Consider the following 19340-nt stretch of genomic DNA (forward strand, 5'->3'; position numbering starts at 1 on the left):
GAAACTCTGTCTCAAAAAAAAAAAAAAAAAAAAGAAAAGAAAAAGAAGTCGCCGGGCGCGGTGGCTCAAGCCTGTAATCCCAGCACTTTGGGAGGCCGAGGCGTGTGGATCACGAGGTCAAGAGATCGAGACCATCCTGGTCAACATGGTGAAACCCCATCTCTACTAAAAATACAAAACATTAGCTGGGCATGGTGGCACGTGCCTGTAATCCCAGCTACTCGGGATGCCGAGGCAGGAGAATTGCCTGAACCCAGGAGGTGGAAGGTGCCGTGAGCCAAGATCGCGCCATTGCACTCCAGCCTGGGTAACAAGAGTGAAACTCCGTATCAAAAAAAAAAAAAAAGAAAGAAAATAAAAAGAAGTCAAAGAGACAGATATGCAAACGGAGGATCCAGTCCCCGCTACCGGCCTAAGCCTCGCGTTGCAGTAAGAGAGATGAAGGTCAGAACTGCCGAGGAACCGTAGGGGCCAAAGGTCGAGGGAAGGGGCGTGGCTACAGTGGGAGGAACACAGGCCCCGCCCCCTCGAGAGGACGAGTCATTTCCTTCCGCCGAGGCGCTGAGAACCGCCGGCCGAGTCGCAGGCGGGGTGCCTCGGGCAGGACCTCGCTAGTCAGAAACGGCCGTAAGCCCGAGCAGCTGGCCAGGGTGAGTGCGCGAGGGGTGGAGGGGGGAGCGGAGGCACGTGCGAGGCTCTTGGCCTGTATCCTGGGAAGTGACAATCCCAGCTCGCGGAGAGATGAAGCACGCATCGTCGCCTGGGAAACGACGCGACCCGCGGCAGGCGAGGGGGTGGGACTTCCGGAGCAGTTAGCGCTGTGAAAAGTTCTTAGCGGAGGTGGGAGAAGGCGGGACTTCCTGGAGCAAATTGGGGACGTGCGCCGCTCAAGCCGGTTTACCTGCTTCCTAGGGCCCGCACCCAGGATGGGCGAGGTGGAGGCCCCGGGCCGCCTGTGGCTCGAGAGCCCCCCAGGGGGAGCGCCTCCAATTTTCCTGCCCTCAGACGGGCAAGCCCTGGTCCTGGGCAGGGGACCCCTGACCCAGGTCACGGACCGGAAGTGCTCCAGAACTCAAGGTGAGCGGGGCCTGAGCACGAGGGGGTGTGGCCTGCTGCAGAAGCGGGGAGACTTGGTTGGCCGCTACGCGGCATTGCGTGGTGCAGCCGGCCCCGAAGTCGGAAGGTGCTCTTCTAGGGAGCACAGGAAGAGAACGTTTGTGCTTGATTTAGAATTAGCCAGATCCTTGCGGGGAGAGGGGAGGGAACCAGTTTCGGGAGGATGTTCACTGCGCGGATAATACTCTGGCCATAGGGAAATCTGGAAACAGACGACGACTCTTGTCAAAAGAAAAAAATGGTCCTATGGGGAAAAGTAAATGTCACTAGGTTGGGATGGACGGTAACAGGCCAAGCCCCAGACTTGCATCTAGCCACATTTTTTTGTCAAGGAGGAGACCAGTTTTACAGAGAAAAGTACCTCTCTGTCCTTTACAAGGACCACTGTCAGGCAATCCTAGTGCCACCGTCTGGCTACGGCATGTCAAGCAGCCAGTCCCAGGTAGAAATAAACTGCCTCCTACTCCCTCCCGAATGGACGCTGTAGCCTGAGGCATGCCGCACTCCCCAGAAATGAGGGAACCAATCATACAAGGATACAAATCCTGACTTCACCCCTTCAATCCTCAGTAGAGCTGGTCGCAGATCCTGAGACCCGGACAGTGGCAGTGAAACAGGTATCAGTGCCTCTGCAAGGGGCAGTAAGGCTTGGGGATGGGATTTGGGGAGGAATTGCAAGCCATCAGTGAAAGGTTACATTAGGAAAATCTGATTGGGGCCTCGCGTGTTGGCTCACGCCTGTAATTTCAGCACTTTGGGAGGCGCAGGTGGGCGGATCGCTTGAACTCAGGTGAGACCTCTCTCAAAAAAATTAGCCAGGGATGATGGTGCGTCCTTGTCTCAGCTAATCGGGAGGCTGACGCGGTAGCATCATTTGAGCCCACTAGGTCAAGGCTGCAGTGAGCGGCGATCACCACGCTGTACTCCAGCCTAGGTGACAGAGCGAGAACCTGTCTCAAAAAGGGAAAGAAAAAATACGGATCGAAGAGAAGGGGGCGTGTCCAGTAAAGAAAGAAGTGTTGCCCATTTTAATGGGGTGGATACCCGTACAACCCCTTAGAAATTGGACAAGGCGGCCAGGCGCGGTAACTCACGCCTGTAATCCCAGCACTTGGGGAGGCTCAGGTGGGCGCGATCACCTGAGGTCAGGAGTTCGTGACCAGCCTGGCCAATATGGCGAAACCCCGTGTCTCTACTAAAAATACAAAAATTAGCCGGGCGTGGTGGCAGGTGCCTGTAATCCCAGTTACTCGGGTGGCGGAAGCAGGTGAATCTTTTGAACCTGGGAGGCAGAGGTTGCAATCAGCCGAGATTGCACCACTGCACTCCAACCTGGTCGACAAAACAAGACTCTTCTCTCCAAAAAAAAGAAAGAGAAAAAGAAATTGGGCCGGGCTGGAAACCTGTAACCTTTCCAAAGCCATGATTGGTGCTACGGCGGGAAGAGGTGGGGCTTAAGGGTCTGACTAGTGGTGGGGAAAGGCCGCTCCTTCTGCTGGGTATTTGATTGGAGGAGGCTCCCGGTGGGGGAAGCCAGTCCCAGCTCCTCCCTTTCTTTCTGCAGCTGGGTGTTAACCCCTCAACTGCCGGGACCCAGGAGTTGAAGCCGGGGTTGGAGTGCTCTCTGGGGGTGGGGGACATACTGTATTTGGTCAATGGCCTCCACCCACTGACCCTGCGCTGGGAAGAGACCCGCACACCAGAATCCCTGGCAGATACTCCACGTGGCACTCCTCCGGTGTCCCAAGAGAAGAGGGATCCTGAGCCCCTGAAGAAGCGGATTCGGAAGTCATCCCCCGGCTGGGAGAACTTGGAGAAGTTGCTAGTGTTCACCGCAGTGGGGGTGAAACCCCAGAGCAAGGTGAGGGGCATGCCCGGGCCTGAGGGAGCCGCCACAGACTGGGACTCAGTCCTAGGTTTGTTGTGTGCTGTCTCTCAACTTCTTTTTAGCCTTTACTTACTCTTCTCAGAAATGGGCCTAATGACAAACACGGGGGTCATTGTAAGCAGGGGGGAAAAGGATGTATGTCAGCTCCTGCATGACCCACGGTGACCACCCACTAATCAGCATTGACCATGACCGTCTCACTAGGAGCAATTATGAGTATTTTTTAGGTCCAGAGAGACTTGAGTTCAAATGCTGTTACTGCCACATTCTGAGTCCCATGTCTCCCATCTCTGTGATGCTGATTCGATAAAAAGCACGTGGCATAGTCCTTGAGATGCCGTTAGCACCCAAAGCTTTGCTCCTGTTTTTATTTCCACTTTTTTTTTTTTTTTTTGGAGGGGGGGGGGGGGCCCCCCGCAGGCGGGGGGGGGGGGGGGGGGGGGGGGGGTCCCCCCCCCCCCCCTTTTTTTTTTTTTTTTTTTTGAGACGGAGTCTTGCTCGGTTGCCCAGGCTGGAGTGCAGTGATGTCTTCTCGGCTCACTGCAACCTTTGCCTCTGGTGTTCAAGCAGTTCTGCCTCAGCCTCCTAAGTAGGTGGAACAACAGGTGTGCCACCACCATGCCCGGCTAATTTTTTTTATATTTTTGGTAGAGACAGGTTTTCACCGTGTTAGCCAGGATCTGGCTAACAGGTCCTGATCTGACCTCGTGATCCACCAGCCTCAGCATCCCAAAGTGCTGGAATTACAGGCGTGAGCCACTGCACTCGGCCTGTTTTCACTGTTATTAGGCCTCTGAGGTGGAGGCGGCCAGGGGAAGGAGGAGGCTGGGCAAGACATTAACCCACATTTTAAAGACTGGAATCCTGGGGCTGGGGGCATAGGAAGTGACAGGAGACAGTGACATTACAATATCTGGTTGCACTCAGTGGCATCACGGATACCTGACATGGAGGTGCTGTGATTCAGTTTCCCCATTTGTGAGATGGCAGTGGTAACACCCTGCCTCACAGGGTTGGTGTGAGTCAGCCTGTGAGTGGGGAGGGTCAGAGGTGTAACAGTGCTGGTGTTCCTCTTTCCTTGGTGATACCAGGTGGCTGGCTTTGATCTGGATGGGACCCTCATCACCACACGCTCTGGGAAGGTCTTTCCCACCGGCCCCAGTGACTGGAGGTGATAAGAGGCAAAAGAAGGGAGTGAGTGAGGCCTGGAGTTCACTTCTGGCCCCAGGTCAACCCCGCCGCTTCCTACCTGCCCTAGGATCTTGTACCCAGAGATTCCACGTAAGCTCCGGGAGCTGGAAGCTAAAGGCTACAAGGTACATGCAGGAGGTGCCTCCATGGGCACACGCCCAGGCCCTGGTGAGCAGGGCACCTGGTGATACCCTCTGCTCCCCAGCTAGTGATCTTCACCAACCAGATGAGCATCGGGCGTCGGAAGCTGCCAGCTGAGGAGTTCAAGGCCAAGGTGGAGGCTGTGGTGGAGAAGCTGGGGGTTCCCTTCCAGGTATGGCTGGGAGACTGAGGGGCTATGTGGGAGGACAGAGATCTAGAGAGAGGGTGTCAGACCCTGGGGTGGGTGGGGTGGAGGCCTCAGGGGTGACGCTGATAGGAACCCATCATCAGCTACAAATGCTTTAGCTCTGCTTGGCTGGGTGAGGGCTGGGGTGGCATCCAGTAGGTGCCTGAGGGGGAGCTGAGACTGGTGGCCCCTCCCATCCACAGGTGCTGGTGGCCACGCACACAGGCTTGTACCGGAAGCCAGTGACAGGCATGTGGGACCATCTGCAGGAGCAGGTGAGCCTCTCAGCCTGCCCAGCCTCCCTCCGTTCCCCTGCTCCAGCCCCTCACTTCCAGGCCTCTGGTCCCAGCCTCCTTACTCCTCCTGACCTCTCTCGGTCCCGCCTTCTGTTTCTTGCTGTCACATTCTAGGTGATGGTTTATGAGGCCAGTGCTCCTAAACGTTCTAAATCAGGGGAGAGAAGCTGTTTATCTCTTTCCTCGTTTGTGTGTGCATTTGTTGTAAAGTTTAGCACATTCTTGAACTGAAAATACCAGTGACCAGGACAGCCTCGTCCAGCGGGACCCGATGGGCAGACTAGCGTGTGAAACAGCGGGAGGGAAAGAGGTGGAGAAAGCAGGCATCGTTTCAGCCCTGATAGGCAGGGATGGCCTCTGAGTAGGTGACATCTTTGGAAAGGCCTAAGGCAGGGCAAGGAGGGAGCCACATGGACACCTGGGGAAAGTGGTCCCCGTGGGAGTGACAGCAAGTGCAAAGGCCCTGAGGCAGCCCCTAGGCTGGGCTCATTAGGGACAGAGGCCCATGCAGCTGGCCCTGAGCAAGGGAAGGAAGAGGACAGGGCCACAGGGAGGGCATCACTTTTGCCCTGAGGGAGACAGGAGCTGAAGCTGGGCAGGCGCCCTCTGGCGGCCTTGTGGGGAACGGGCAGGGGCGGAAGCCAGGAGGCCTGGAGGGATGGGGCTTCCACGAGGGCCAGGAGGAGGGTGTGAAGTGGCTGGAGGGTGGGGACACAGAAGGTCAGAAGAGGAGGCCTGATACGGGGCACAGACCAGGTGGAGCAGCCCTATCCCACTGTGGTGGACAGCTATGGGAAGGGCCTCCTCACTGCCGTCTCCTGTAGGCCAACGAGGGCACGCCCATCGCCATCGCGGACAGCATCTTCGTGGGAGGTAAGGGCCTGAGGGCTGCTCAGGGTGGGCTGGGACCCTCCCTCCCTCCCAGCTAGCTGGTGGAGACGGGGTGTCATGTGTTCCAGATGCGGCCGGACGCCCAGCCAATTGGGCCCCAGGACGCAAGAAGAAAGACTTCTCCTGCGCGGACCGCCTGGTGAGGCCCCCCGCCCCTGCCCCCAGCCTGACCCTGGGTGCCGGTATCTGACGTCTGTCCCCGCCCCCAGTTTGCACTCAACCTCGGCCTGCCCTTTGCCACGCCTGAGGAGTTCTTCCTGAAGTGGCCAGCGGCTGGCTTCGAGCTCCCCGCCTTTGACCCGGTGAGGCCCTGGGGTGGGGGAGGGGGGGGCGGGGCGGGGAGGGGAGGGCTCCCGGGACTAGGACGGATGGTGTCTCATGCGCGTCTCCGTCCCTTCCAGAGGACCGTTTCCCGCTTGGGGCCTCTATGCCTCCCTGAGTCCAAGGCCCTCCTGAGCTCTAGCCCGGAGGTGGTTGTCGCCGTGGGATTCCCTGGGGGTGAGTGCCCAGCCCGTCCTCGGGATGCCCTGAGTTCCCCCTGGGTACTAGGCCACCCACCAATCCTGCTTCCCACACAGCTGGTAAGTCCTCCTTCCTCAAGGAGCACCTCGTGTCAGCCGGATACGTCCACGTGAACAGGGTATGTCTCTCCAGTTCCTTCTCCATCTGTCAGCTTGTTGGGGGCACTTCCCTCCATCACTGCCTCCCCCCTCAACCCCGTTTGTGATCACTCGTGCCCCCAGGACACACTGGGTTCCTGGCAGCGCTGTGTGACTGCCTGTGAGATGGCCCTGAAGCAAGGGAAACGGGTTGCCGTCGACAACACAAACCCGGACGCCCCGAGCCGCGCCAGGTAGTGGAACCGTGGTGCACTGCGGAGGGATGTGGGGGGGCTGCGGCGGGGCCTGCACATCTGGCTCCTCCCCCACAGGTATGTCCAGTGTGCCCAAGCCATGGGCGTCCCCTGCCGCTGCTTCCTCTTCACTGCCACTCTGGAGCAGGCGCGCCACAACAACCGGGTGAGCCTGCTTGGCCCAGACACCCCCAGGCTGCAACCCTACACACCCACCCCTCCCCGTGACCCCTGGGCCTGCTGCCCCCCTTTGTACCCCCAGTTTCGCGAGATGACAGACTCTTCACACGGCCCCGTGTCAGACATGGTCATGTACGGCTACAGGTAGGGTTGGGGCCCGCAGGGGGCAGGGTGCTGGCTGGACCCCGTAAGCTGGGCTGTCCCTCACTGTCCTCACCACTGCTAGGAAGCAGTTCGAGGCCCCAACGCTGGCGGAAGGCTTCTCGGCCATCCTGGAGATCCCATTCCGCCTGTGCCTGGAGCCAAGGCTGGAGCGGCTGTACTGCCAGTTCTCCGAGGGCTGACCCACCCCGCTCCCTCCACAATAAACGCTGTTTGTCTTTGAACCTGGCCGGCCTGTTGCTGGGAGGAGGGTGGTCGCATGGGGAAGGGGTCCAGGCCTGGCAGTTTGTTACATGGATGGAGGCTTTCGGGACATTTTCAGGTAACAAAAGGAGGGGCCCCCACAGAGCGGATTCCAGCTTTGCTGGGATCCGACACGGGTACTTTAGAGACCAGGGCATGCACAGGCCAGGGCAGGGGGCTGCGTGGCCCCCCAGACATGGGTGGTGAGGCCACAAAGCCCAACCCAGGACTAAAAGTTCAAAACCTGGCATGACCCCCAAGGACAAAACCCCGGCCTCAGGTTCTGCAGCACTGGCCTTGAACCCAGGGCTGGCACCTATGAGCACCTGGGCTGCCAGGCATCAGGCAGGGAGCAGAGGGGCAGGCAGGTTTTTAAAAGGCTTTATTGGGGAAACATACAGGGGTGGGGACCGTCCTTGAGCCCTCAGGACGCCATCCTCCATGTTGCTGGGCAGTCGAAGTCCCCAGGGGCCCCTGCTCAGAAGCGTGTCACCTAGGGGCAGGGGTGCAGTGGGGGCTGCTGGCCACAGGCGCCCAAGCACTGACCCCACATCCCTGTGAGCAGAGGCCCTGCCTGGGCCTGGACACTGCGCTGCCTAGAAAGCCTGGGACCACCGAGAACACTGTGCCTCCCCCTCTGCTCTGCTCACCCTGCTGTTCTCCCAACCCCACCCCCACAGCCCCCAGTCCCTCCTGGACTTGACAGGGTCACCACTCACCAGTCTCTGCAGGGGCCTCGTCTGTGACTCCTGGAGGGGCCCAGCCCGGGGTAGCCGCTACCCCCCCATCTGTGGAGAGAAAAACCGGGTGAGCGTGTGGGAAGGGTGGGAGAAACTGCACAGGCCGGGGCCGGCTGCCTCACCCCTCGCTGCTGCTGCTCCTGCTCCAGGTTCCGCTGTAGGACCTGCTGCTGGTTGGCAATGACGCGCCGGATGCCGTTGACGAAGTTGCCCTGGTCGTGGGGGATGAGGCCGATGAAGATTTTCTTCTCCGAGGAGTACAGGAGCATGAGCACGCGGATCTCGCACGACGCTTTGTAGGAAAAGTGCACGCAGCCAGCCTGGCAGGCACAGGGCATGGTGTCACCAGATGGCACCACAGTGGCCAGCGCTCCTTCAACTGGGCGGGCACCTTGCCATGGGCTCCATCGGCCAGGCGCTGCCTAACTGCTGTCCTCACACTCCCTTCAACCCCCAGAGGTGGGCCCCATTATGATGATGAGGACACCATGGCCAAGAGGCTCTGTAGGGAGAGGCCCGGGAACCTGCATTTCAGAGCTCCTGGGCAGGCCAGGCTGTCTGGGGCCACCTCACTGAAGCCACGCCACCTGAGCAACCAGCCACGACTCCAACTCAGGAGCCCCAGGGACCTGCGGCAGCCAGCCCAGCAAAGGTGAGGGTTGCGGTACATGGAGCCTCACTGTCACCTAGGCTGGAGGGTGTGGCAGGATCCCGGCTCACTGCAACCTCTGCCTCCCGGGTTCAAGTGATTCTCCTGCCTCAGCCTCCCAAGTAGCTGGGATTACAGGTGCCCACCACCCTGCCCAGCTAATTTTTTTATTTTTAGTAGAGCTGGGGTTTCACCATGGTGATTGGGCTGGTCTCAAACTCCTGACCTCAGGTGATCCACTCACCTCTGCCTCCCAAAGTGCTGGGATCATAAGCGTGAGCCACCGTGCCCGGCCCAAGGGGAGTCTTGAAAGTTTTTTACTATAAAAGCATCTACACCCAGACCCTCCATGCACAAATGGTGACAGTCAAAGTGAGTCGAAGGTAATTGTAAGGTAGTTTCGGGACAGATATTACAGGTATGGCCCAAATGGAAGGTGGACATCAGCAGGTGAACTCCAACCCTCCCACCTCACAGATGGAGAAACAGCCCGAGAGAGAAGCAGACTCTCTGCTACAATAACCACCAGACCCTGTGGGGCGCTTTAGGGGACAGACAGCCCTCCCTGCCCGGCAAGGGGCCTTTGGGATGTGGCACAAGCTGCCAGGGCCTGTTTTTCCATTAGGAAACCTGCTGGAGTGACTAAGGCACCTGCCCCTGGGGAGTGGGAGCAACCCTGACATGGCAGAGCAGGGGCAGCCCCATACGACTGAGATCAGTGCCCCTCTGTCCAGTGCAGAGGGACAGCACAGAGCCCTCCAGAGCCAGCCACCCTCTCCCCAGCCTTCCTGGACATGGCGCTCAGCTCCTCTCCCACGTCCACGCCCGTGAGCGGTCCTGCCTCCCTCTGCCCTGGCCAGGCCCTGCCAGCCTCTGCTGGCGCCACTCACGAAGCCATTGTCCATGATCCGGCACAGGCTCTTCAGCGTCTCCAGGTCCTTGGTGAAGTGGAACTGCACCAGGCGTGAGTTCCGGAACAGTGGCACCAGTGTGGTCTGTGAAGAAGCGAGGGGACCCCCGGCTCTGGCTTCTGCCACCAAGGCCTCCCCCTCGAAGCGTGCTGGGTCCCCTGGGCTCAGGACCAAACCGAGGCTCTCACGTCTTCCCCTAGCTCAGGAAATGTCATCTCTGCCCCTCACGCCCCCTCCTCAACTAGCCCGACCCTGGAATCTTGGGGAAGCTGCTCTCAGATATCTTGGCAGCCCTCTAGGTCACGGCCGCCGTGGCCCTGCTCAGTGGCTACACAACAGCAGGCTGGGTACCTGCGACCCCGGGGCCTGCTGCAGCTCCGCCTCCACTCAGCCAGCTCAGGCTCCCTAGAGGCGCCCTTGCCCCGGCCCCGCCCTTGGGAAGGCCCTCACCAGCAGCTGCTGCGGGATGAGCTGCATGCACAGCTTTCTCGGCCACTGCTCGGTCCTCCTGCGGGGCACAAGGGGACAAGGGTCAGGAGGCCCCGGCTCCCCTGGATGTCACCTCCGCCCCCAGCCCGGCACTCACAGGATTTCTCCCTGGTTCACGTAGACGTGGGACGGCAGCCACCTCTTGGACCGGCTGTTGGGCTCAGGCCTGGGCTTTTGTGGGAGAGGCAAAGAGGAGCCCCTCAGGGCTGGGCGCCCAACGCCCGTGTCCCCTCCCAGCCATAGGCCACGAGGATCTCGGGGTCCCAGGTCCCCGGGCTGCCGAGGGCTCACCTCCTGCCACTCCATGACGCCGCTCCACGCCAGGAACTTGTTGTTGACGATCTGGACCGGGCCTGCGTTGACGCCACCAGGTCCCACTGCCTGCGGGAATGGAAGGGGGTGGCCAGAGGGACCCAGGCTCCCAGGAAACCTGCCTGTCCTGGGGCCCGCCCTCCCTCCGAGTTACCCCCAGCAGGCTCCCAGGAACAGGCCCTGCCCCTCCCCTGCGCACAGCCCCCCCCAAGGCTCCCAATGCACTGAGACAGGTCCCGGCCATCAGCTGGGCGCCCGCAGCATCTGCCTTAACTGGCAAGGTGCAACCAGGACACATGGTCACAGGCCAGGGCCTTCTAGCCTCGTGATCATCCCAACCCGTGCCGCCAAGATCCACCCTCCGGCTCTTCAGAGCCCCCCACCAGTGGCCACTTTTCCGTGGAGCCCAGATGGGAACCCGCCCTCTCCTCTCAGCTCCTCTGCAGCTCCTTGCTCCAGCCATCGCATCACACCCCACCTGCAGCAAGTCTGGCTGCACAACCTGGGCGGCCGGGCTTAACTCCGCACTGTCCCCACAAGGGCTGTGCTGGGTTGGCACACCTGCTTGCGGGTGGTGATGACCTGCCGGATGGCGCTGACGAAGCCACTCTGGTCGTAGGGGATGAGGCCCATGAAGATTTTCTTCTTGGACGAGTACAGGAGCATGAGCACACGCACCTCACAGGGGGAGATGTGGGGGAACAGCATGCAGCCCGCCTGTGGGGGCCAAGGGGCAGGACCTGAGGGCACGGCCTGGTGCCGCCGTGCCCCCACCACCCCAGGACTGCCCCACCTGGAGGGGGCGAAGAGAGCTCATGAGCAGGCAGAGACCCCCACAGTCAAGGCCTCAGCCACTGGTGTGGGACCTCTGAGAGCCCATGCAGTGCCCATCAGTGTCTCCCCCACCCTGACGCCCAGCACCCAGGCTGTGGTGAGAACACCAAGAAGGCACCACCTCCCACTCCCTGCCCACCTGATGGGGTGACCTGGCCTGGGGGTTAAGGGTGCAGGCGGTGCCCCCCCCCTACTCTGCTGCCTCCTAGCTGTGTGACCTAACACCAGCCACCTGTTGCTTTTCAGAGTCCATTTCCTCATTGGTAAAATGGTATAATAGTGTACACAATCAGTGCCACATAAAGGCTCAACAGATGAAGTGTTGCTGCCTCTCGAATGGGATGTGGGAGAACGGCCTGACAGATGTGCCTGACTGTGGTGCCCAGATGAAAGGGTGTGCCCGTCCCAGAACCCCACGCCCCTTCCCACACCAGCCCACTGCCGCAGTGCAGTCCCCAACAGGCTGCCAGCCTAACCCCTCGACCTTGGGTCCAGCCCAGGGAGGACCCACTCAGGGCCCTGTCCCTGGCCTTCCTGGAGCCACGCAGTCACCCTCCCAGGGCCATGAGTAGGGGGGCGACTGGAGGTCCACCTCCCCTACAGACTGGGAACTCGGGGCCCGGACACGCCAGCCCTCATCCAACAGTGAAGGCTCGGCTGAAAGACCCTAGGCCAGGCACAAGCCCTGGCCTGCCCAGGCCGTGAGGGAGAAAGCAGGCCCTAGCAGCAGCTGAGACAGGGTAGAGGCAGAATATCCCAAAGGGGAAACAGGGACTAGGAAGTCCCCAGAGCCAGGTACTCTGGGCAGACAACTTGGTCCCATCCCATCCCTGCCTCCTCCCCAGCACCCACCATCTTCCACAGCCGGACACCCCCACTTTCCGCCCTGTGCAGCGCCAGAACCCCAGTCACCTACACAGCCTCACCAGCTGGGTACACCCAGCACCTACTAGGTACTAAAGCGCTTTATACAAACTCCCCTCTGCCAGCTATCCTCCGGGTGGCACCAGGAAGCACAGCTCCTGTTAGCCCCATTTTACAGATGAGAAGGCTGAGCCCCAGAGCACCTCTCCCTCCTGGCTGGCGCTTGTGCCCAGCACACACATGTACCAGGTCCCTGACATACGCCGTGTGTCCCCGACAGGCTCCTGGGCCCCAGCAAGGCTACCCACAGCTGGGCACAGATGCAGAAGCTGGAGGTCTCCCAGGCTGAATTCATTCACCTGGTGCTCTATTGAGGATGCCTGGGGTCCCAGAGTCCATGAGGGCTACGCCTGACCCCAGGGGAGACCCCCAGCCCCCATCCAGGCTGTGGGTAGATCACTGCCTCCATCCCCACCCCCCACGCGCCTGAGCCTGCCCCACTCACAAAGCCGTTGCCCATGATGCGGCAGAGCCCCTTGAGCGAGTCACAGTCTCTGTTGGTGAAGTGGAACTGTGCCAGCTGGGAGTTGCGGAACAGGGGGCCCAGCGTGGTCTGGGGGCGACAGGGGGTAGACAGCTGGGTCAGCTGGGCATGGGGGTGCTCCAAGTGGTGGGGGCAGGGCAGGGCGTGTCTCACCAGCAGCTGCTGTGGGATCAGCTGCATGATCAGCTTCTGCGGCCACTGGTCAGTCTCCCTGCGGGAAGGAGCGGCTCAGAGAGGGCTGCCCTGATCCCCACGGCCCCGGCCCTGGACCCTGCCACCGCCCCAGCCTCAGCACTCACAGGTTCTCGCCTTGGTTCACATAGGCTTGGCAGGGCAGGGTCCGCTTCAGCTTCGCGGTGGAGTCAGAATAGGGTCTGCGCTTCTGCATGGGCAGGAGGGACGTGAGCATGCACGGCCGAGATGCCCCACCTTCCCCTCGGGGACAAGACAGGACCCTGGAGACCGGCCCCAGCCCACAGGGACTCACCTCTTGCCACTCCAGGACACCGCTCCAGGCCAGCAGCTTGTTGCTGAGCCGGTGCTCGCTCACCGCCAGGCCCCCGAGGGTGAGCCCAGGCGAGGAGGGACTGATGGGACCCAGCGCCCCGAAGACCCGAGCACCTTCCTGCAGTGGAGTTGGGGGAGTCGGTGGGAAAACTGAGGCAGAGGTCTGCAAGGACAGGCAGTCCCCACACCTCCCAAAGGGGCTGGCCCCACATTCAGACCCCCATCCCCTGCTGGACACCCACAGGGCCATGTCCAAACCCTCCGCTCAGGACCCCAACACTGTGGTCCTCAAGTCCTTTCCCACTGCTCCCTCAGGACCCTTCCTTCCCAGAGGCTGCTGTCACCTTGACACTGGCCGGGCAGATTCCTGAAGCCAGCAGCCAGCCCCACCTCCAGCCTTTGCCCCAGCTGCGTGCCTGATCGATTCCTCCAGACCCAAGTTAGAAGCCAGCTGTGGGGGACTTTCCCATGCCCCATGCTGGGCCCAGGGCGTCCTTGCAATCCCAGGAGGCACAAGCCGGCCTGCGCTGTCTGTCCTGCACACTGGCTTGCCCTGTCTTTGCCAGGCTGAAACCCTCCTAAGGCTCCTGTCCCCACAAAGTTGCGACTCCTCCCTCTGGCCCAGGCCAGTGCCCACCTCTCTGGCCTTATCAGTCTGACCCCAGGGAGGCAGGGAGGAGAAGAAACACAAAGGAGACCGAACCATCCAGAAGAAAGAAGCGAGAAGGGAGAAACAACTGGGAGAGAGCTGGGACACCACCCCCTGGAGGGGGTCCCACAGACCAAAACCGTGCAAAACACCAGAAGGTTCTAGCAATAAAGCCAAGCAAAGCCACAAACGCTACTCACAGGGCACGCTCCCACGCTTTTACTTTTTGTTGTTAATTTTTTCAGATGGAGTCTCACTCGTATTGCCCAGGCTGGAGTGCAGTGGCGTGATCTCAGCTCACTGCAACCTCCACCTCCTGAGTTCAAGCAACTCTCCCGCCTCAGCATCCCAAGCAGCTGAGATTGCAGGTGCTCGTGACCACGCCCAGCTAATTTTTTTTTTTTAGTAGAGATGGAGTTTCACCATGTTGGCCAGGATGGTCTTGAACTCCTGACCACAAGTCATCCGCCTGCCTCGGCCTCCCAAAATGCTGGGATTACAGGCATGGGTCGCTGCGCCTGGCCTTGCTTATCGTAGTTAAAAACCAAAAACACCTCACAGCAAACACGGGAAAGCTTCGCAAACAGCCTGGCGGCAGGAGACCCACGAGATCTCCCTGCGGTAGGCGCCTCCAGCCAGGGGAAAAAAATTCTAAGGGTGATTTCTTTTTTTCTTATTACAAACGGGTATTTTCCAAATTTCTATAAAGTACAAGGAGATCTTTCCTTCCACAATACTAGCAGACAGAAAAAATTTTAGTCTGTGAACGCTTAAAAAGATGAACCTGAACAAACTTGGTCTCCACCTACACAGGTGATTCTGGTTTTTGGGCAATCGTCAAAAGATCAGGAAGAAAACCTGAGAGTCTTGGTGTCACAATGAGTTGTTGCTGGGGCTTCAGGCACCACACCGGACATACAGCATCTGAGAAGACGAGTTAAAACGCACGGTCCGGCAGGGCACGGTGGCTCACACCTATAACCCTAGCACTTTGGGAGGCCAAGGTGGGTGAACCACCTGAGGTTGGGAGTTTGAGACCAGCCTGCCCAGCATGGCAAAACCCAGTCTCTACTAAAAATAGAAAAATTAGCCCAGCGTGGTGGCGCATGCCTGTAATCCCAACTACTCCGGAGGCTGAGGCAGGAGAATCGCTTGAAACAGGGAGGTGGAGGTTTCAGACTCCAGCCTTCGAGATGGCAGCGAGACTCCATCTCAAACAAACAAACAAACAAAACCGCACAGCTGAAGACGCCTTTAGAGATGAGGGTATTCTTGCAACATAAAAGTTGTTTATGGCACTGGGACCTGGGATATCCACACTGCACACACAAGTCCGCATATACAAGCGACACGTACGCATTTACTGCCACGAAGATGGGTAAAAATCAGGCGACCACACGTAAGAGTCCAAACCACATACTGAACATCTGCTTATCTAAGAAGGCGGGTTGACTCAGGACTTCAAAGATGCTAACATCTGAAGCCCTGGTAAGGAGCAGGTATGCTTGCTTAAAACCCAGGAATACCGTCAGCTGCAGGAGCAGCACATTAAGACGGGAGGATCACATTTAAAACCGACGCTTAAGGTGCAACCTAAAGGAAATCTCACATCTCGTCAAGCGTGTGCAGAGCTGCGCGGGCCTGACGCCCCTACTTGCACAGGGAACTCCATCCAATACTTGCACTGAGCTTTAAAGCCTTGAGGGGCACATCTGAGCACCCAGAAAACACTTCTGAACAACTAGATGCGAATGCTGCAGGAAGGGGCGAAAGCAGGGGAGGGAAGGGCTACGTTTAAGTTGTGGGAGGTAATCGGAGTCTGGGTATCCATGTTTTAGACCCAGGAAGCCTGTTGAAGACTTCAGTAGGCCTGCCACAGCGCTGTGCCATCCACACCGCCGGGGCAGTGTATTTAAGAAGCGGGCAGGAGCGCGGGCCGTGGGGAAATCTCACATCGGTGCAACCGTGTGCACATTGCAAAGTCGCGATGTGCAGTTTTACCACCCCGGGTAAACCTTACAGTTCCTGAAAAGCATGTGCGTCTTCTGAGTCTGGGGAAGGCTATGCAGCCCAAAGTACCTGCAAAGCTGAATATTTACGTTTACGATCTGGGCTCACGACAGTCCATCAAGGCATCCCACGTCTGGGCGCCGGCGCACATTCTAGGTGCGCACTCCACGGGCACAGCGCGGGCCCCGGGGAGAACGCCCACGGGTGCGACATCTGGGCGCACTGGTACAAAGCGCGGGCCCCTCCCTCACCGCCGTCCCCAACCCCCGCCCCCATTTCCACGTTCCCTGCCCGGAGAGCAAGCAACTTTCCAACGGGAAAAACAAACGCGCGTGGCGGCCGCCGGTCCGCCGCCCCCCACCCGCGTTCAAATCCGACCACGGAGTCAGCAGTAATTCAAGCCCGCCCCGCCCCCGTCCCCTACCCCCCACCCCGACCCGAACGCGCAACAAAGGGGAGAGCGCGGGGCGAACCACCGGGAGCTCCACGGGGGAACCTAGCCCCGGGCGGGACCACCCTTCGGGCCACAGGGGAGACCCCGGAGCGGAGGGGGACGCGGACAAAGGCGTGAGCCCAGGGTAGGGGCGGGGGGGGCGGGGCCGTGGAAGGCTCTGGAAAAAGGGCGGGGGGCTCACCATGGGAGGGGCCGAGCGGGCCCGGATCCGCGGAGGCTGCGGGCCTCGGGGGCTGGCCGGCCAGGAGCGGGAGCGGACGGCGCGCACTACGAGGGGCCGCGGAGGGCGGCCGCGACCGCCGAGGGGGCCCCCGGCGCCGGAGCGATACGGGGCACGGCGCGGACGGACCATGGCGGGCGCGGGCCGAGAGGGCGGGGAGCAGCCGCGGGCCACACGGGGGTCTGCAGGCTCCACCGACTGAGGGGCGCGGGCGCGCGGCTTCGGGGGAGACGGGCTGAGCCGTACCAAGCGCGGGGGACGCGCCGCCAGAGAGGGGTCGCCGCGGCCGAACCACTGCGGCGAGCGGGGGAGCCCGGCGCGTACCAAGCGCGTCCGAGGGGGCGTGGCCGGAGCGTACCAACGCGGCGCGGAGGAGCGGGGGGCGCGGGCGGGAGCGGAGTGTGGGCTCGGCGGTCCTCTGGGCCGCTCCGGCGAGGAGGAGGGCCTGGGAGGACGCGCGAGCCACAACTTCAGGGGGCGTGGCGGGAACGGGAGCCCCTACCAAACGCGGGGGCAGAACGAAGGCGACACCATGCTGGCTCAGTGCCGGGGCTCGCGACGCCGGGAGACCTTATCGGGAGCTACGGGCCCGCAGAGCCGGGAGACCGCTCCAAAAAACATCAGGGAAGAGGGGCGGACAAGGGAACCCACTATGAGGGAACCCACTGAGGGTACGGATTGAGCCCGAGGGGAGGGCTGAAGGTTTGCAGGCGGTGACGTGGCGAGCTGGGCAAGGGACTCCAACTCCCAGCGGCCCCCGCGCGGCCTGGGTGTGGCCAGCGGTCCCGGGAGGCTCCACCCATTAGTTCTGGGCCCAGGCTCCGCCTGCCGCCCGGGGCGGCGACCCCAAGCTTCTCGCCACTCACGTCGCTCACCGGCCTCGTGTGGATTCGCTCATTCGCTCTGCTAAAATGAAATGACCGCGCAGCCGCTTAGTAGTGGTTGTGTAAGATTTGCCCCTCGACGTCTTGTTTCTTAAACGTGGGTAATATCTAACCCTAGAGTGCTTATGGGTATCAAATGCTTGGCGCAGTCACTACTCAAATGCTAGCTTTTCTTTAAGGAAAAAAAAAAAATCTGTTATGAGTACCCTGTCCGGTTCTGTGCTCGGCGATGAGTATATACGGCGACGACCGAATCAGACCAGGTTCCTCAGAGCCCACGGTCCACTGGGGAGAGACATGAGCGCACATCCACAGGGCGATGGGATGTGTCCACAGGGAGGTAAAGTTAGCAAGAGAAGTCAAGAAAGCGACCTGTGAGCAGCCTGCCCTTCCAGATGACCGAAAAAGTGTTGCCAAGAGGAGGGAACAGCAAAGACACAAATCCTGAAAGTCGAAGGAATAAAAGGGAGCCAGTGTGGCTGGAACCGAGTGAAGGTAGAGGAGAAATAGACAAGGCTGTATGAGGAGGTTAGGGAGGGAATGCCTACTTCTGTTTAGGATGTTGACCAAACAATGTAGATAGATACCGATATCGGAGCCTGGAGAGAGAAATTCGGGAGTCATCACTGTTTGAATGGAGACTGGATGAGATCACAAAGAGACTGGGACACATCCCTTTAGCAGTCACGACATGAGAAGCAACAAGCAAAGGAGACAGGAGTGTCCAGGGAAATGGCAGAAGATCCCTTTTGCCCGTCCCCGTCTCCCTGCCCCACTAAACCCCCTGCCCAGGGGCTTCCCAGGGCTGACTGGAGCCCAGCCCCAAATCCAACCTGGATTGTGGGCGAACAGAGTCGGAGATCCTGGACACAAACTGCAAGTTAGCTGTCAACAGGTACCTCCAGTGCCCTGTCAATCACCCATGTGAGGACAACCTGGAAGCAGGAAGGAGAAAAAACAAAGAGCTTCCTTAATCTCCCGGCATCCTCACTTCTCCCCTTCTTGTTGGTCCAGACCATCAAGATCTCTGGCCTGGGTGACGCCTCCTAATTCTTGCTGCCTTCTCTCACTAATCAAAACCATCCATTGGCTTCCTAGTGCCCTTAGCATTAAATCCAAATTTGGTGGCCCCTGCTGCCGGCCCCGCAAAAAAATCTCTTTCCCATCTTTCCTGTTCTCTACCTAGTTAATGCCTTCCCAATCCTCAATGCCCTGGATTGCATAAGCATGCAGGTATACCAGGGTGTACTCCAGAGTGAGCAAAATGGGAACCCATGTCAGAAAGTGAAATGAAAATGTAGGCTGAAATTCTATCAGTAATACTGCAACAAAACTCTCAAACCATCTCACTTACCCAGTCGACCAACTTGAAAGACACTTTCCTTTTCATCTGTGAAGCCTGCTGCTGGGGCTAGCAGGCTATTATGACTAAGCAATTCCGAACTTCCGTCTCTCAAGCCGCTTGCTTCCTGAAAGGTGGCTGTTTGATCCTAACTTGTTTATGCCAGAAGTTCTTAATAGTTTACTACCAAACTAACGAAATTAATGCAAGACAGTCGTTTATATACAAACCAGATTGCTTGCATTGGAAAGATTAAAAGTGAGTTAGTTGTTAAAAGAAAAACATGCCGGGCATAGTGGCTCACACCTGTAAATCCCACACTTTGGGAGGCCGAGGTGGACAGATCACTTGAAGTCAGTTCAAGACCACTCTGGCCAACATGGAGAAACACCATCTCAAATACAAAAATTATTGGGCATGGTGGCATGTGCCTGTAGTTCCAGCTACTCGGGAGGCTGAGGCAGGAGAACCACTTGAACCCAGGCGGGGGGTGGGGGGAAACAGAGTTGCAGTGAGCTGACATCTTGCCACTGCACTCCAGCCTGGGCAACAGAGCAAGTTGACTCCATCTCTTAAAAAAAAAAAAAAATACTGCCAAGTTAGGTACATGCAAAGCAACTGTAAATTATTTAATGAAAATGCTAATAAGAACCTAAGAAGGCTTAGCCCTCAGTATGTTTCATACATGTCTTTAGGTTCTCTAGCCACTTAAAAAAAAAACAAAACTTAAAAAAAATGAAATGAAGGCCGGGCGCGGTGGCTCAAGCCTGTAATCCCAGCACT

At 59.1% G+C, this 19340-nt stretch overlaps 2 protein-coding genes across 7 annotated transcripts; one reads left to right on the forward strand and one right to left on the reverse strand.

Annotated features, from left to right (window-relative positions):
- The first annotated feature begins 529 nt into the window (after positions 1 to 529).
- Positions 530 to 7129, forward strand: PNKP (polynucleotide kinase 3'-phosphatase). 5 transcript variants are annotated; one of them, XM_032264513.1, is made up of 17 exons: positions 530 to 650; positions 913 to 1077; positions 1687 to 1733; positions 2681 to 2977; positions 4096 to 4175; positions 4263 to 4320; positions 4401 to 4508; positions 4727 to 4798; positions 5644 to 5692; positions 5779 to 5849; positions 5920 to 6012; positions 6112 to 6208; positions 6289 to 6350; positions 6454 to 6563; positions 6642 to 6729; positions 6826 to 6887; positions 6970 to 7129. In XM_032264513.1, the coding sequence occupies exons 2-17, from the start codon at positions 927 to 929 to the stop codon at positions 7085 to 7087; spliced, it is 1563 nt and encodes a 520-aa protein (XP_032120404.1). In that variant the 5' UTR covers positions 530 to 650; positions 913 to 926; the 3' UTR covers positions 7088 to 7129. The 5 variants fall into 5 exon arrangements, with proteins under 5 accessions (XP_032120404.1, XP_032120406.1, XP_032120405.1 ...); XM_032264512.1 differs by lacking the exon at positions 530 to 650 and having other exon boundaries at positions 749 to 1077; XM_032264515.1 differs by lacking the exons at positions 530 to 650; positions 6642 to 6729 and having other exon boundaries at positions 741 to 1077.
- A 384-nt stretch (positions 7130 to 7513) lies between these two features.
- PTOV1 (PTOV1 extended AT-hook containing adaptor protein) lies at positions 7514 to 16661 on the reverse strand. 2 transcript variants are annotated; one of them, XM_032264520.1, is made up of 13 exons: positions 16293 to 16661; positions 12979 to 13116; positions 12791 to 12873; positions 12645 to 12702; positions 12453 to 12560; positions 10811 to 10966; positions 10229 to 10318; positions 10035 to 10108; positions 9899 to 9956; positions 9428 to 9532; positions 8011 to 8208; positions 7868 to 7936; positions 7514 to 7641 (listed from the first exon to the last, which is right to left on the reverse strand). In XM_032264520.1, exons 1-12 carry the CDS (start codon positions 16461 to 16463, stop codon positions 7925 to 7927), a joined length of 1251 nt encoding a protein of 416 aa, XP_032120411.1. In that variant the 5' UTR covers positions 16464 to 16661; the 3' UTR covers positions 7514 to 7641; positions 7868 to 7924. The 2 variants fall into 2 exon arrangements, with proteins under 2 accessions (XP_032120411.1, XP_032120412.1); XM_032264521.1 differs by having other exon boundaries at positions 7514 to 7689.
- Between the last annotated feature and the right edge of the window lie 2679 nt (positions 16662 to 19340).

Source organism: Sapajus apella, unplaced genomic scaffold, assembly GCF_009761245.1.
Source record: "Sapajus apella isolate SASKATOON/1434 unplaced genomic scaffold, GSC_monkey_1.0 scaffold144, whole genome shotgun sequence".
Classification (NCBI taxonomy): Eukaryota; Metazoa; Chordata; class Mammalia; order Primates; family Cebidae; genus Sapajus; species Sapajus apella.